This window comes from Hyla sarda, chromosome 1 (assembly GCF_029499605.1).
Source record: "Hyla sarda isolate aHylSar1 chromosome 1, aHylSar1.hap1, whole genome shotgun sequence".
Lineage (NCBI taxonomy): Eukaryota > Metazoa > Chordata > Amphibia > Anura > Hylidae > Hyla > Hyla sarda.
Window position 1 is genome coordinate 527,987,769 of NC_079189.1, and position 17,286 is coordinate 528,005,054.

Here is a 17,286-nt window from a genome sequence, read left to right on the forward strand (position 1 = left end):
GGACCCGTGGCTAATGCCGGACATTGGCCCTCATTTACTTAGAAAATCGGGTTGTAAGTCTATCTTGCTTTCTTACCAGACTGCTTTTTTCCCCTGGTATTTATTATTATGTCGCATCCTGTTTGTCGCACGTGGGTTTTGTTGGTTTTGGTTTCCAACTCCTCTGAGTTGTCGGGAAAAAATCCACAACAATTCAACAAATTCGGGTTGGAAACCTTTATAAATACGTGGGAAAGCTCAGAAATGTCGGGTTACGCCCCTTTTCGGGTTTGGGAGAATCCACATCGGGTCCGTCGGGTAAAAAATGTTGCATCGTGTTGCAGACTTGTGCACAATGTCTGCGACATGTCGCAGACAAAGATGCGCCAGAAAAAAACGACAAAAAAAGTCGGGTTTAGAATAGTAAATGAGGGCCTTTAACTCTGATCATTACCTTCAACTTTGATCGCCGCATCTAAAGTGAAAGTGAAAGCTTCCTGGCAGCTCAGTCAGACTGATTGGGACCACCGCCGTGAAACCGCAGTGTCCCGATCAGCTAGGACACACGAGGAGGGTCCCTTACCTGCCTCCTCCACGTCCGTTTGCTGAATGACTGCTCCGTACCAGAGATCCAGGCAGGAGCAGTCAAGCGGCGATAACACTGATCAATGCTATGCTATGTCAATTCATTGATCAGTGCCTGCAATGTGTATAATGCATGTTATAGTCCCCTATTGGGGGTATAACACTGCGAAAAAAAAAAAGTTAAAGATGATTTAACCCCTTCCCTAATAAAAGTCAGAATCACCCCCGTTTCCCATAAAAAAAAAAAAAAACAGAGTAAATAAATATAAACATATGTGGTATCGCCGCATATGTAAATGTCTGAACTATAAAAATGTCGTTAATAAAACCACATGGTCAATGGCGTAAGCGCAAAAAAAAAAATCCAAAATAGCGCATTATTTTTAAACGTATTTATTTTCGTGCATGTAGTAATGATTTTAATCATATGGGGGAGATTTATCAAAACCTGTGCAGAGGAAAAGTTGCCCAGTTGCTCATAGCAACCAATCAGATTGCTTCTTTCATTTTTCACAGGCCTTCCTAAAAATGAAAGAAGCGAGCTAATTGGTTGCTATGGGCAACTGGGCAAGTTTTCCTCTGCACAGGTTTTGATAAATCTCCCCCATGGACCTACAGAATAAAGATAAGGTGTAATTTTTACCGAAAAATGTACTGCGTAAAAACGGAAGCCCCCAAAAGTTACAAAATGACATTTTTTCTTCAATTTTGTAGCACAATGATTATTTTTTTTGCTTCGCCATAGATTTTTGGGTAAAATGACTGACGTCATTAGAAAGTAGAATTTGTGGCGCAAAAAATAAGCCATCACATGGATTTTTAGGTGCAAAATTGAAAGGGTTGATTTTTAAAAAGGTAAGGTAGAAAAAACGAAAGTGCAAGAACGGAAAAACACTGTTGGGGAGATTTATCAAAATCTGTCCAGAGGAAAAGTTGCCCAGTTGCCCATAGCAACCAATCAGATCACTTCTTTCATTTTGCAGAGGCCTTGTTAAAAATTTAAGAAGCAATCTGATTGGTTGCTATGGGCAACTGGGCAACTTTTCCTCTGCACAGGTTTTGATAAATCTCCCCTTATGTCCTTAAGGAGTTAAAAAGGTTGTCTGCTTCTAGAAAACTATTTTGCTGGAAGGCTTCCCAAGAATTAACCAATTATAGACTGTCACACTGCAGAAACTTTCAGCAATTTGCAGTAATTTGCGAGGGAACATGGTGGCAAGAGTTCAAAAATAATCATGGTTTTATTTAGGCAACCTGTCAGTATGTTATGGAACATGGAAAAAACTGGAGCACTCAGAAGAATCCCCCGCAAACATGGTGATAACATTTAGGGGTAGATTTTGCAAAACCTGTGCAGAGGAAAAGTTCACCAATCAGACTTCTTTCAATTTTAAAAAGGCTTAGCAAAATAAAAGAAGCAATCTTATTGGTTTCTATGGGCAACAGTGAACTTTTCCTCTGCACCTGTTTTGATAAATCTCCCCACAGACTCTATGCTGATGTTGGCCTTTGTTGAATTTGGACCACGATGCTGCAAAGCAAAAATGACAACCACTGAGCCACTGCTCAATTTTCCTAAACGAGCTTGGTATTGTGCTTCCTTACAGGGGTACTCCGCTGCTCAGCGTTTGGAACAAACTGTTCTGAACGCTGGAGCCGGCGGCTCGTGACATCATAGCCCTGCCCCCTCATGATGTCACGCCCCCTCCCATAAACTTGCATTTAGGGGGCAGGGCATGACATTGTGATGGGGCGGGGCTATGACGTAACGAGCTCCCGGTACCGGCTCCAGCGTTCAGAACAGTTTGTTCCAAATGCTGAGCAGCGGAGTACCCCTTTAAATCGAAGGTCTCTACATATAACATGTGATCATAGCAGGTAAAAAGGGATACGGTAATTTTTTATATATATATACACATACACACTCACACACACATATATACATACACATACTAGCTGATGCAGGTTCCAAAGTGGGGAGCAGAATGGAGGCCAGAAGAAGCGCCTCACTGGTGTGAAAAGGCTGTTGCATGTCCACGCTTCCCCTCTCGGCTTCCACGCTTCATCTATCTGATATTATTCATGTCAAGAAGACTAATAAATTAATTCCCTTAAAGACCTGGTGCATGCTTCACTGTATTCCTTTCTCCACTTCAGTATTTATTGATACCTACTATGGGCAGTTGTTCAGCACCGCTACCTATAGTGATTCCACCAAGCCTGATCCACAGGCAGTCATACTCGCAGCTCCAGAGTTGTTTTGCATGCCCTGGTTTATGCGCTGTGCCTCGGAGTTCTCTGCCTTTTTGCTGCTAATATGGTATTTGACTCTGGGTTTTCAAAATCTGACAACTCCTAAACATTTTAGCCAGCACCATAACAATCCAAGAGGATAAAATATAAATAGATCTTACCAGCAAGCTCGGTCAGCTTTTCAGCTCTTTTATTTCTAGTGACAAGAAGTCCAACCTAAATTAAATTTAAAAAAAAAAGTTAAAAACAACAAACATGAAAGCCAGGGGTCAAGTCCTGGGAAAAAAAGTGTGGGAACTCAGCCAAAATGTCCACTTAAAGGGGTACTCCGCCCCTAGACATCTTATCCCCTATCCAAAGGATAAGGGATAAGATGTTTCATTGCAGGGGGCCCGCCGATGGGGACCCCCGCATTTTCCCTGCTGCACCCGGCATTCTTTTTGAGCGTTGGGTGCAGTGCCAGAGGCTCATGACGTCACGGCCACAGCACCTCAATGCAAGTCTATGGGAGGGGGCATAACGGCCGTCATGCCCCTCCCATAGACTTGCATTGAGGGGGCATTGCCGTGATGTCACCAGCCTCTGCCCCCCTTCGCCAGTCATTCGGCATGGAGCGAAGTTCACTCAATGCACCGGATGTCTGAGGTGCCACAGCCAAGATCGCGGGGGTCCCCAGTGGCGGGATCCCCGCGATTAGACATCTTATCCCCTTTCCTTTGGATAGGGGATAAGATGTCTTGGGGCGGAGTACCCCTTTAAGGGCTGCAGGACTCCAAATGCTTTCTTTATACATGCCTGACCATTATAAGTGTTATACAAACGACATTTATTCTGTGTTAGGATTGCTGAGCAGCCACGTTAACACATTCTGGTGTGCTCACAACGCTGCACACTTCGCAGAAGGAATTACTCTTTCATAACAGATAGCATTTGCTTTTACCATCTCTTTTATACATAAAACAATTGCATATACAGTTGAAAAAAGTTCTGAAAATAAATAAATACCGTAGGTGCAAAAAAATAAAAATAAAATAAATTTATGGAATGAACCAGATAATACAGAATGGAAACCAATATAATAAATATCACATGGGAAGCTAAACAATAGAGTAATTGAATAAAGAAAAACAAAAAGGTATTGAATATATGAAGTATTCAAGTGACTGTTCTTCGTTATTAAAGGGGTATTCCAGGCCAAAACTTTTTTTTTATATATCAACTGGCTCCGGAAAGTTAAACAGATTTGAAAATTACTTCTATTAAAAAATCTTAATCCTTCCAATAGTTATTAGCTTCTGAAGTTGAGTTGTTGTTTTCTGTCTCACTGCTGTCTGATGACTCACGTCCCGGGAGCTGTGCAGTTCCTATGGGGATATTCTCCCATCATGCACAGCTCCCGGGACGTGACATCATCATTGAGCAGTTAGACACAAAACTTCAGAAGCTAATAACTACTGGAAGGATTAAGATTTTTTTAATAGAAGTAATTTACAAATCTGTTTAACTTTCCGGAGCCAGTTGATATATATATATATATATATATAAAAAAAAGGTTTCGCCAGGAATACCCTTTTAACCTTCAACAATTATGCAAAAAAAAACACCACAATTAGGTTAAGGGCATTACACACCTGACTTATAGGGTTTTGATCAAAGTATTCATCCACAAAATATTCCAGCAACTAAAAAAAAAATATAGAAATAAAGAAACTACTATATTGTAAAAACAGTATTATTATATTATTGCACAGCATGTACCATTGGTACCCAAAAGACCACCCTGACTTATAATGGGGTTGGTTGTGGGTTCAGACATATTGATGGGAAGAAGAGCATTACATATTGTTCTATTCTTCCCATTGAATTTGACAGAAGCTACAACACATACAAGTGTGAGCACAGACTTAGGCTAGGTTTCCACTTGTTTTGTTTTTTGACAAAAACGCCAATAAAAACGCCCATTCTGCCGCATGGCGTTTTATTTGTGAAAAAACGCTGAGGCCAGATGTTAGCTGCAAGTCAATAATAAACTGCAAAATGCCAAATCTACTTGGCGTTTTTCAGTTTGGCGTTTTTGAGCTCCTTGGCAGTTTTAAAAAAACGACCTCTTGTCGAGACTTTGGCGTTTTTTCGGGAAAATCTTGGCGTTTTTCTCCCATAGAAGTCTATGGGAGTGAAAAAACACCAAGAAAAACGCCATGTGGGTTTTAAATTTGGCATTTTTTCAGGCGGTTTTTATTCTCTTTTGGACTTTAGCTATTCAAAAAAGTGTTGGAGATACATTTTTTATTAAAATTTAGCAGGGTACCATTAAAAAATAATAATAAAAAAGATACAGTAGTGATGGAAAAAAATTGTATTTAACGAAATGTATCTTTTTTATAACAAAATTTTTATAAATTTTTAAACAGGGATCAATTTATGTGCACGGGTAGGGCACTAAAAATGTAGCAGACAATAATAAAAATGCAGTGTGTGTGTATGTTTCACTTTTTATTTCATTTTTACATTTTTTAGGTAGTACTACTACTCCCAGCATGGAACACACTGTTCCATGATAGGAGTAGTAGTTACCTGTACTAATTGACAGATCGCCGGGGTCCCTTGCGATCCTTCTGTATAATGTATAGATGCGGCCGGGCCACTCTTCTATGGTGCCCTGCACTGCCGTATATATATACAGTACACATATCCATATTTCCCGCAGAGAGCTGTGATTGGTCAGATGGTTCCAGCCAATCCCAACTCTGTGGGAAATAGGAATGTGTGTATATATACGGCAGTGCAGGGGACCATAGAAGAGCAGCCACCTGTATCTATACATTATACAGGAGGATCGCAGCGGGTGTCAGAAGTTACACTCGCTGCGATCTGTCTATTAATGCAGGTACTACAGCTCCCAGCATGGAGCAGAGTGTGCTCCATGTTGGGAGTAGTAGTACCTGCAGTAAGGGACAGATCACACCGGATGTCACTCCTCCTGACACCCGCTACGATCCTCCTGATGTGACTGTCGGGATCAGCTGTTCTCAGGGCTACAGAGCCAGGAGATCAGCTGATCCTGAGCAGTATATATACACACCGTATACATACTGCCCAGCAAGAATTTACAGTGAGCCTGCAATGTGTATACAGTATTCACATTGCTGGCTCACTTAACCAATTGCTGAGCTGTGCGCTAAGCCAGCCCGGCAAGGAAAGAGTTAACTTACACTGCTGGACAGTGTAGGTTAACCCTTTGGGCGGTATACACTATATACAGCTATCTATAGATAGCTGTATATAGTGTATACAGAAGATGGAGAAGTCCCCTTACCTCCATCCAGTCCCCGCATGACCGTGTAGCTCCGCCCCCTGGTGATGATGTAATTAGGGGCGGAGCTACAGACAGGATTCAGGCTAGCCTGAAGCTCTGTTCACATTGTCCGTTGTGAATAATGGGAACAGACCCTTCTGCCAGTGTCTACCCAGACAGGGAGACTCCAGCTGTTGTTACACTACAACTCCCAGCATGCCCAGACAGCCAAAGGCTGTCTGGGCATGCTGGGAGTTGTAGTTTTGCACCAATTGGAGGTTCACTGTTTAGGTAGACATTGCATTATGGGCGCTCTCCCCTGCAGAGAGCGCAAAAAATGTCCTAACCTATTTTTTTTTTGTGTTTTTTTCTTTCTTCTCGTTTCAGATCCGTGTATGCAGAGGATTACGACGGATTTGATGGATTACCACGGATGAACAGGATTTTTTATATTTTAATAAAATGGTTAACGAGGGCTGTGGGGGAGTGTTTTTTAAAATAAAATAATTTTTCCAATGTGTTGTGTTTTCTTTTTTATTGAATTTTCAGGCTTAGTTATGGAGGCTGTCTAATAGACAGAATCCATGACTAAGCTGGGGCTTAGCGCTAACCCCCAATTACCACCCTGGTACCCACCACCACAGGGGTGCCAGGAAGAGCCGGTACCAACAGGCCCGGAGCATCAAAAGTGGCACTCCTGGGCCTAGGCGGTAACAGGCTAGCATTATTTAGGCTGGGGTGGGCCAGTAACAATGGTCCTCGCCCACCCTGGTAACGTCAGGCTGTTGCTGCTTGGTTGGTATCTGGCTGATGCTGAAAATAGGGGGAACCCTATGCGTTTTTTTTTTTGTTTTGTTTTTTTATTTATGGAAAAAAAAAACGCATAGGGTTCCCTGTATATCAGTATCAGCACGATACCAACAAAGCAGCAACAGCCTGAAGTTACCAGAGTGGGCGAGGACCATTGTTACTGGCCCTCCCCAGCCTAAATAACGCCATCCTGTTACCGCCTAGGCCCAGGAGCGCCACTTTTGACACTCGGGGCCTGTTGGTACCGGCTCTTCCTGGCACCCCTGTGGCGGTGGGTACCAGGGTAATAATTGGGGGTTAGCGCCAGCTGTTTTTGGGGCTAATGCTAAGCCCTGACTTAGTAATGGATTCCGTCTATTAGACAGCCTCAATAACTAAGCCTGAATATTCAAATAAAAAAATTCACAACACATTGGAAAAATTATTTTATTTAAAAAAAACTCTCCCACAGCCCTCTTTAACCATTTTATTAAAATGTAAAAAATAAAGTTCATCTGTCGTAATCCTCTGCATAAACGGATCTGAAACAAGAAGGAAAAAAAAAAAAAAAACACAAAAAAAAATAGGTTAGGACATTTTTTGCACTCTTTGCAGGGGAGAGCGCCCATAATGCAATGTCTACCTAAACAGTGAGCCTCCAATTGGTGCAAAACTACAACTCCCAGCATGCCGAGACAGCCTTTGGCTTGGAGTTGTAGTTTAGCAACAGCTGGAGTCTCCCTGTCTGGGTAGACACTGGCAGAAGGGTCTGTTCCCATTATCCAAAACGGACAATGTGAACAGAGCTTCAGACTAGCCTGAATATGTCGTCCCAAGGGGGCGGAGCTACACAGACCGGCGGTGACAGAAACGAGGGAGGTAAGTGGACCTCCTGTTCTGTATACACTATATACAGCTATCTATAGATAGCTGTATATTCTGTATACCGCCCAAAGGGGCTATAGGAGTAGGGAGTCCTGTCAGTCTGGTGACAGGATTCCCGGCGCCTGTATAGTATATACGGGTACACTATGCCCCCTTGTATACTATACTGCCGGGGAGGTGAATAGTGATGCTGTACATCACTCCTCATCTCCTTACACTCTGTGGACCGGGCGCTCAGCATCTGACGCACAGAGTGGTACCTGAAGGCAGTGAAAAACTGCAACAAGGGACAAATTTGGCTGTTTCCACACACCAGGAAAAACGCCAGAAAAACTGCCAAAACTCAGGAGAAACCTGTGGCAGTTTTTCTGGCGTTTTTGCTGGCGTTTTTTTAGGTGTACAAAAAAAAACAAGTGGAAACCTAGCCTTAAAGGGGTATTCCAGGAATTTTTTTATTTGACTATGCTACAAGGGCTGTAAAGTTAGTGTAGTTCATAATATAGTGGCGTAACCTGTGTGTGACTGGTTTCTCACAATTCTTCTGTGATTTCCACCCCAATATTTATTTTTAAAACAGCATACAAAATTACTCATGCTGCGGGATTTCACAGGCTGCAGTGTGTCGAGATTAGGGATCGAGCGATTATCGGTATGGCCGATATTATCGGCCGATAATCACGATTTTGGGCATTATCGGTATCGGCAATTACCTTGCCGATAAGCCGATAACGCCCCGCCCCCTCCGCGACCGCCCGACCCGCCGCACCGCGAACGCCCCCCCCCCCCCAGACCCGCCGCACCGCGTCGCACCCCCCACCGTAGTGCTGGGCGGTATACAAGTATGGATTTTTGCCCATACCGCTATACCGGTCGGGCCCCTCCCCCACCCTCCGAGTCAATAAAAAAAAAAAATAATAAATAAACTTACCCGTAATGGGGGTGGTCCGGGCCATCCATCCTTCCTTCTTGTAGTGTCCGGCGCCATTCCGGGTGGAGGGTGAACCGGTCCATAGACGCTGCATAGACGCCGCTACGCCGTGACGTCAGGTGCGTCACTGCGCAGCGGCGTCTATGCTGCGCTACTAGGCCGGAGCCTGCCCGGAGTGGAGAAGATGACCCCCGGAGAAGAAAGGACAGCTCGGACCGGTGCACCCTCCACCCGGAATGGCGCCGGACACTACAGGAAGGATGGATGGATGGCCCGGACCACCCTGACAGGTAGGGGAGAGAAGCGGGTGGTGGCGCCGGCGGCCTATGGCACCGCAAAAGCCACTGCAGTGCATTGATTTAAAGCGCCCGCTTTAAATCAATGACCTGCAGCGGTGTCGAGGGGGGATAAATAGCCGATAACTTATACCGGAATATCGGTATAAGTTATCGGTTATCGGCCCTAACCTCCACCGATTATCGTTATCGGCCCTAAAAAAACGATATCGGTCGATCCCTAGTCGAGACCCGACATCACTAGTCAGGTGATCAGAGGGAGCCTGTCCTGCTTCAATTTTGCAAGAGCTGTAGGCCCCCTGGTTAGAAAACATTGTGTTTCAATGGATGGGGTGGCTGATGTGTGGGAGGAAGGAAAGTGACCTCAAACTTTCAAGCATGGAACTGCGGGATGTGTCGTTTAGAGAACAAAATCCAACAGGCGATACCCAATTCTGGCAGGTAAGTACTAAAATCCCCTTATGGTGGATAACCACTTTAATTGTTGAGCTAACCCATACAATGTATTTAGCAGATATTGAATATTTAAGTTTTTAATTTTCATAAATTTTTTTTTTTTTGCAGCTGATTTTTGTCATAATCTGCAAAAACGCACTTAAAAGGGGTACTCTGCTGGCAAACATTTTTTCTTTTTTTTTAACTAACTGGTGCCAGAACATTAAACAGATTTGTAAATTATACAAAAAAGAAGGTTGCAGCAGCACTCTTAGAGGCTCTTAGCGCACTTTTTGATCAAAAAGTGTCCCCCATCCATCACGCGGAGGTGGCCTAATTTCGGATCGGACCCTAACAATCATTTCACTCAACTCTGCTGGGCATATGGCCTCTGACTGGATGACATGCTGGGCCCTCTATCAATTTATAAACCCTCCTGTGAAACAGGGAGGGGTGCACAGCTACAGAGGGTGCCACTGCCCCTAAACTAAAATGAGGCCACCTCCGCGTGGTGCATGGGGGACACGTTTTGAGCAAAAAGTGCGCTAAGAGACTCCATTTTTTGACCAAGAGTGCTGCTGCAACCTTCTTTTTTTGTATACTCAGTATTTGCCACAGCAGCATGCACCCATGTATTAGATAGTTGTGCTGGCTATTCTTCTCGTTTTTGCTGTGCAATTTAGGGGGAGTGGCACCCTCTGTAGCCGTGCACCCCTCCCTGTTCACAGGAGGTTTTTTAAATTGATAGAGGATCCAACATGTCACCCAGTCAGAGGCTATATGCCCAGCAGAGGTGAGTGAAATGAGTGTTAGGGTCCCATCCGAAATGAGGCCACCTCCGCGTGGTGGATGGCGGACACGTTTTGATCAAAAAGTGCGCTAAGAGCCTCCATTTTTTGACCAAGAGTGCTGCTGCAACCTTCTTTTTTGTATAATTTACAAATCTCTTTAACGTTCTGGCACCAGTTGATTTAAAAATATAAATAAATAATGTTTTCCAGTGGAGTACCCCTTTTAAGTGCATTTTTGCAGATTATGTCAAAAATCGGCTGCAAAAAAAAAATAATAATAATTTGAAAATTAACTGTCAACCAGATCCATATCTCAAGTACAACAACAAGTGGACAGAATTTAGTAAGTTACCACTCTTTGGACTCCTGGTCACTCACTCTATAACCAGGAGGGTTTTGATACCAGAGGACACCCTTAGAGGGTTTGTTGTGTCCATACCTGGATGGATCAGAGCTGTTCTGGCAACACAAGACAGAGGACGTGGGATTGCAACCAAGAAAGCATGTGCTATGGTGAAAGAACCACACAAAAATTAAGTCCTCACAAGCAGTTTATTCACAAGTGCTTTACAAAGGTTGTATTGGTAAAAGTGCAAAAGTTGCACTTGTAAATAAAATGCTTGTGAGGACTTAAAAGGGGTACCCCTTTAATTTTTGTGTGGTGCTGTAACCATAACACATTCTGCCTTGGTTGCCATCCCATACCTGTCATCATAACACATTCTGCCTTGGTTGCCATCCCATACCTGTCACCATAACACATTCTGCCTTGGTTGCCATCCCATACCTGTCACCATAACACATTCTGCCTTGGTTGCCATCCCATACCTGTCACCATAACACATTCTGCCTTGGTTACCATCCCATACCTGTCACCATAACACATTCTGCCTTGGTTGCCATCCCATACCTGTCACCATAACACATTCTGCCTTGGTTGCCATCCCATACCTGTCACCATAACACATACTACCTTGGTTGCCATCCCATACCTGTCAGCATAACACATTCTGCCTTGGTTGCCATCCCATACCTGTCACCATAACACATTCTACCTTGGTTGCCATCCCATACCTGACAGCATAACACATTCTGCCTTGGTTGCCATCCCATACCTGTCACCATAACACATTCTACCTTGGTTGCCATCCCATACCTGTCACCATAACACATTCTACCTTGGTTGCCATCCCATACCTGTCACCATAACACATTCTGCCTTGGTTTATGTACATGGTGGATATAAGATGGACCAAACCCGCTCAGGAGATGAACAAATGAGACACCCTATAAAAGGTGCTGCTCTTACCTGAAAATTGTATTGCAGTGCAAAAGGGATCTATATAATTCAGGTATTTTTTGGGTTATGGCTGTCTGGTGTATATGGATGATTAATATGAAAAAATATTCATTAAGATTGCTTTCCTGATGAAAAACAGATATTGTATGCCAAAATACAATAAACAGATGTGTATGCTTACTTTTAAAGTGCTAATAAGTCTGTTGGGTTTTAGGTCTTGATCATCCATTGTTCTGGATCCGTCAATTATCACAAACATGTGACGCATCTAGCAAGAAAATCTGCATTAGAATACAAACAGTGCTTTATTTACTTAAAAGTCTGGATTCAAAATCCACCTAGTTCATGCTCACCATTCCCAGGCGGACCTGTCCATGATGTTCAAACACTCTGTAATATCAAGTACACAATGCATATTAAAATAAACACTAAACACCGCTTTTACAGTCACTGGTATAGTGCTATCATATACAGTATCACACTAATCACTGTGCCAAAAAAGGTGTATGCCATCTACTTTTCACTCTTGTACTGCAGTGGATGATGCAGATGCTCTTCATTCAAAGTAATTTAAAGGGGTAGTCCAGCATTTTTTTTCTAATTATTATGGCTGTGCGGCTGGGTCAAAATAGAAAAAAAACTATACTTACCTTGTCCCCTATTTTTTCAATTTTTAACCTGGCCCAAGCACTATATAATTATTTTTTTTTTTAAATCACCGGAAAACCCCTTTAACCCCTTTACTCAATAGCCTGTTTTGACCTTTATGACCAAGGCAAATTTTTAAAATCTGACATGCGTCCACTGATTTGGTAATAACTTTGGAATGCTTTCACTTATGAAAGCGATTCTGAGATAGTTTTTTCGTCACATTGTACTTTACATTAGTGGTAAATTTTGATTGATATATTTAGTGTTTTTAGTAAAAAAAAAAAAAATTCTAGATTTTACATTTTCTGCTTGTACAATAAATATAGTCATGCCGCACCAAATGAATGATTAATTCACATCTACAATATGTCTCCTTTATGTTCCCATCATTTGATAAACATTATTTTACTTTTTTAGAATGTGAGGGTTATAAGTTTAGCAGCAATTTTTCAGATTTTCAAGAAAATTGCAAAATCTGATTTTTCAGGGACCAGTTCAGTTCTGAAGTGGAATTGAGGGGCCTGTATGTTAGATACCCACATAAATCACCCCATTTTATAAACTGCACCCATTAAAGTAGTCAGAATGACAATAAAAGAAGTTTATTAACCCTTTAGGCGTTTCACAGAAATAAAAGCAAGTGGAGGTGGAATTTTAAAATTGTATTTTTATGTAGATTTTTCATTTTAATCAATTTTTTTTTGTAACACAGTAGGTGTTGACAAAAATACAACTCAAGTTTTATTTGCCAAATTCTGACGTATTTAGAAATATCTCATATGTGGCCTTTGTGCGCTACGTGTCTCTAACACAGGCCTCAGACATGAAGTCGTGCTATGTGGATTTTGGGGCATCCTTTTAGTTAAGGATATTTTGTTGGTATCATAAAATTACAGGAGCCTTGGGGTGCAAAAATATTTTTGGGAGACAAGTTGACACTTTCATTGGTACCATTCTGGGGTACATGTGACACTGATCATTTTATATAAAATTTTTTATGAGGTGGTATACATAAAAAAAAAAAATCTATTCTGCGGTTGTTTTTTTTTTTTTTTTTTTTTTTAGGTTGTTCGTCATGTGGTATAAATGACATGTTAACGTTACACTGCAGGGGGATACGATTATGGCAATACCAAATTTATATACTTTTTTATATTTTAGTTCATTTATGGCAGAAAAACTTTTTTAATCATATTTGTAAGTCGCCGTATTCTGTGAGCTGTAACTTTTTTATTTTTTCACTGACGCAATTGTGTGAGGACTCTTTTTTTGCGGGACATGTTGATGTATTTGGGGGACCGCTGCGCTGGCTTCAGGGAGGCTCGGCTGTGCAGCACAGCTGAGCTCAATAAAATGTCACAGTGTCCGGCGGAGCTGTGACAGTTTATTTCCATCAGGTACATGTACGTAGTGATGCGGGAAGTCATCCCTAATCACCACGTACATGTACCTGATTTTGCGTAAAACGGTTAAAGTTTATAACTTTTATATTTGTAGAGTTAACAAAATACTCCAAGAAAAAAAGCCATAGTTCTCTATGGACACATGCACACAGAATATAACTACAGATGCAGAGATGCCGGCTGTGTGAACACCCTCTGTTTATGTCAACAGGGCCTCAATAATAAGCTGAGATTGGTTAAAAGGGGTATTCCAGGATTTTTTTTTATTTGACTATGCTACAGGGGCTGTAAAGTTAGTGTAGTTCATAATATAGTGTCTTTACCTGTGTGTGACAGTTTTCTCACAATTCTTATGTGATTTTCACCCCAATATTTATTTTTAACAGCATACAAAATGACTGCTGTCTCGGAATTTTCCCAGCTTGCAATGCGGCTAAGACCTGACTCACTAGTCAGCTGATGACAGGGGGCCTGTCTGCTTCAATGGGTGGAGGGATCGCTTGGTGGGAGAGAGAGCAATCCACAACTAATGCAACAGCTGTAGGCACCCTGATTGAAAACCACAGGTCTTTGAATGGATGCAGCTCATTTATGTTTCAGTGGGTGGGGTGGCTGATGTGTGGGAGGGAGGAAAATGGAATTGTGGGATTTGTAGTCAAAAAAAGAAAAGTCAAACCGGAAATACAAGTTCACAAACAGCTAGCCACAGTGTTATGGTAATCTCATGACAGCCATTTAGCCCCAAGACCAGCGCAGATCCTTCCTAAGCATGACCATTACTGCCAGCCAGGTACATACTAAAATCACCTCATGGTGGATAACCCCTTTAAAAATAGTACTTGTCACTAAGTAAGCTTTTTTTTTAACTCAGACTATGTTCCCTAACTACACCTAACACCCCCCCCCCCCCCCCCCAGGGCCCCCTTTAGACATAAATTTTTAAGAGCTTTAGAAAGCTCTTTTTCTTACCTATTTTCATGCTCACATAGTGTGAGCTGCTGGCAGTAGGATGTGGGTGTGCCCCAGCAGGTGCTACGTCACTGAAGCCTGCTTGGGGGGGGGCCCACTTCCACATTCACTTCACGCTGGCAGAGTCTGGACCAATAAGGAGCAGCGGAGTAAGAAGCTGCAGGCTGGGAGAAGGTGAGAACTTCTTCCACAGCTCTGTAACCTGTCCCTGTCACCTGTCTCCAGCTGGCGGGCCATGTCCGGAGCATCTGCGGGCACAGCACTCACTCCCGCCTGTCTGATTGACAGGAAGGGAGCAGCGCTGTGCTCCTCACGTGTCCCGGCTGCAGCCTGAGATTTTAGACTCAGGCCAGCATGAGTCCGAAATCTATAACAGACTATCGGCCGGTTCATGTAGGAAGACCCCTAGTGGTGGGTTTCTAAAATGAAATTAAACATGAAAATATAAAAAAAAATAATTATAACATAATTAGGAACTTGTTAAGAATGCCTTACTGTGCAACATATTAAAACTTTTTTTCATGACAGGTACTCTTTAATGTTAGGTGTAGCAATCATTATATTTTACATTAGCATTGCATCTGAGCTGAGTCTTCTGGAAGGCAAACCCCTCTATCTCATTCATCGGCTCTAAGGTACAATACATACAATCATGCCTGACTGGGAGGGTGCGACCAGCACGACTAGAAGAGGCTGCATCTACTCCTCCTCCATGACTAGTTACAGGTCATTAGCATATTGCACAGGGAACAATTTATCAAGCTGTCTTATAGTAAGTTTCGCTTTGTTGCCCATAGCAACAGAGCAGTATGTAATTGGTTGCTATGGACAAAAAAAAAAAAAGAGAATGCTAAATAAAAATAGTTAAATATATCTCCCTCAGTGCCAGAATGTTGTTCTCTACACTTAGAAGGTCCTGGAGTAGTTTGTGGAGCACTATGGATCTGGCAAGTTCACTTCAAGCTACAGAACCAGCCTGTACATCTGTACCACATTATTGAATGAGGGCATGAGGCAATTCACAATGGCTGCAATGTCACAGAGTGTAGTAAAAAAGGACGTTTATTACACTGATGAGTACCATATCCTATGTCACAGGTTCCCTTGCTATGAAATCAACCATTACCTTTTCCTTTTATCCTTGAACAGAATATCATCAATTGTAGCCTTCAGTGATCCAGATTCATCTTCTTTGAGAACCTCCCTGAAGTAGACAAATATGTCAATTGTAAAAAAAATTTTGCAAAAGTAGATATGGTCTGGCACCCTGCACTTCTGGAGGGCTTTGCTACTACGCGGGACTATATGCACATATTAATGGTATTTTGGTGGTGCTCTATTGTGGAAATGTAGATATCACAAAGGCATATGTTAGAGAAAAAGTTAAAACAATAGCGACTCACCAATACCAGTAAATTTAGTCTTTATTCATGCGATTTTCATGTGCCAACCTAAACACTGAGGCGGGGAGCTGCAGAGACGTTTTAGCAGGAGCGAGGAGTCAGCGCGATAGCTGTTTCCTACGTCATCACGTACTTCATCAGGCGTCAGAGACGCCTGATGAAGTACGTGATGACGTAGGAAACAGCTGTCGCGTTGACTCCTCGCTCCTGTTAAAACTTCTCTGCAGCTCCCCGCCTCAGTGTTTAGGTTGATGCATGAATAAAGACTGAATTTACCGGTATTGGTGAGCCAATTGTTTCAACTTTTTTCTCCAACATATGCCTGTAAAAAATTTATGACACAAATAAAAAAAAGAAAACAATTCTGTGAACATCTTACCAAGTTCTCTCATAGCCACCTTCCCATCTCTTAGTTTTTTCTGGTTCTTCATCCATTTTGGCCAAGAAAATGCTGTTGACTTCACTAGGAGAAAAACTTCTGAGCTTGAGTATTTTGTCTGGGCATTAGTATGTTACTAAATCAAAGTGAGCGCTACAAAGGAAAATGAATACAGGTTATTACTTAAGGAGAGGGAACATCATAGCATTTGTTTACCAGCAAGAAAAAAAAATATTTATGGGTTCATCTATAAAACACTAGACCTGCTGAAATAATCAGGACTGGGGACAGCCCCAATGACTTGAAGTCCTATAGGGCACTAGCCCTACTGGGGGCATGTACAGGGCACTAGCCATGCTGGGTTTCTCTATAGAGAACTAGACTTGCTGTAACAATCAGAACTCAAACCGGCCCAATGTCGTGGAGCCCTGTAAAGCACTAGACATGCTGAGTTTGTCTATAGAGCAATAGACCTGCTGTAACAATCAGGGCTGGGAATTGGCACTTAAATTAAACAGGCGATCTTGGCAGAGATGCTGTGTAAACTTTTTATTTCTCAAGGTACAGTGGTAACAAGAGCAATATAAGTTACAGAGGTGCAGGACAACGCGTTTCTAGAGGGGAGTCCTCTCTTCGTCAGATCCATTTATTTAGTGTAAGTTGCAAGTATTTATACCGTGTGGGGGCTTCAAACTTTTCAAATTTTCCCCGTGACCTCAGCTATAAATGCTGAGGGCTTCCGCAGGGTATATCTATAACATTAAGAAATGTTCCCCATTGAAACCAATAGACCTATTTAGGTCTATGGCAGAGCTGGCAGGCATCACGTTGAAGTTGAGCAGCTTTAGGTCTGGCTAAGTCTTGCATGGGAGACCAGAGGAACGCGGTGTTTGAATGGTGTTGCGAGTGTATATTTAACTCTGAGTTACAGCAAAGGTCAATAGG

At 42.4% G+C, this 17,286-nt stretch overlaps 1 protein-coding gene across 5 annotated transcripts in view; it reads right to left on the reverse strand.

Annotated features, from left to right (window-relative positions):
* Positions 1-17,286, reverse strand: part of GTF2H2 (general transcription factor IIH subunit 2) — a 54,239-nt gene that overhangs the window by 25,073 nt on the left and 11,880 nt on the right. For 3 of the 5 annotated variants that reach the window (XM_056539601.1, XM_056539616.1, XM_056539610.1), the window contains exons 2-7: positions 16,342-16,494; positions 15,686-15,763; positions 11,890-11,926; positions 11,718-11,804; positions 4,449-4,499; positions 2,979-3,033 (exon numbers count right to left, since the gene is read on the reverse strand). In XM_056539601.1, the coding sequence (XP_056395576.1) occupies positions 2,979-3,033; positions 4,449-4,499; positions 11,718-11,804; positions 11,890-11,926; positions 15,686-15,763; positions 16,342-16,397 (364 nt within the window). In that variant the 5' untranslated portion in view covers positions 16,398-16,494. The remainder of the gene's footprint in view (positions 1-2,978; positions 3,034-4,448; positions 4,500-11,717; positions 11,805-11,889; positions 11,927-15,685; positions 15,764-16,341; positions 16,495-17,286) is intronic. The other 2 variants (XM_056539623.1, XM_056539629.1) reach the window with 1 other exon arrangement.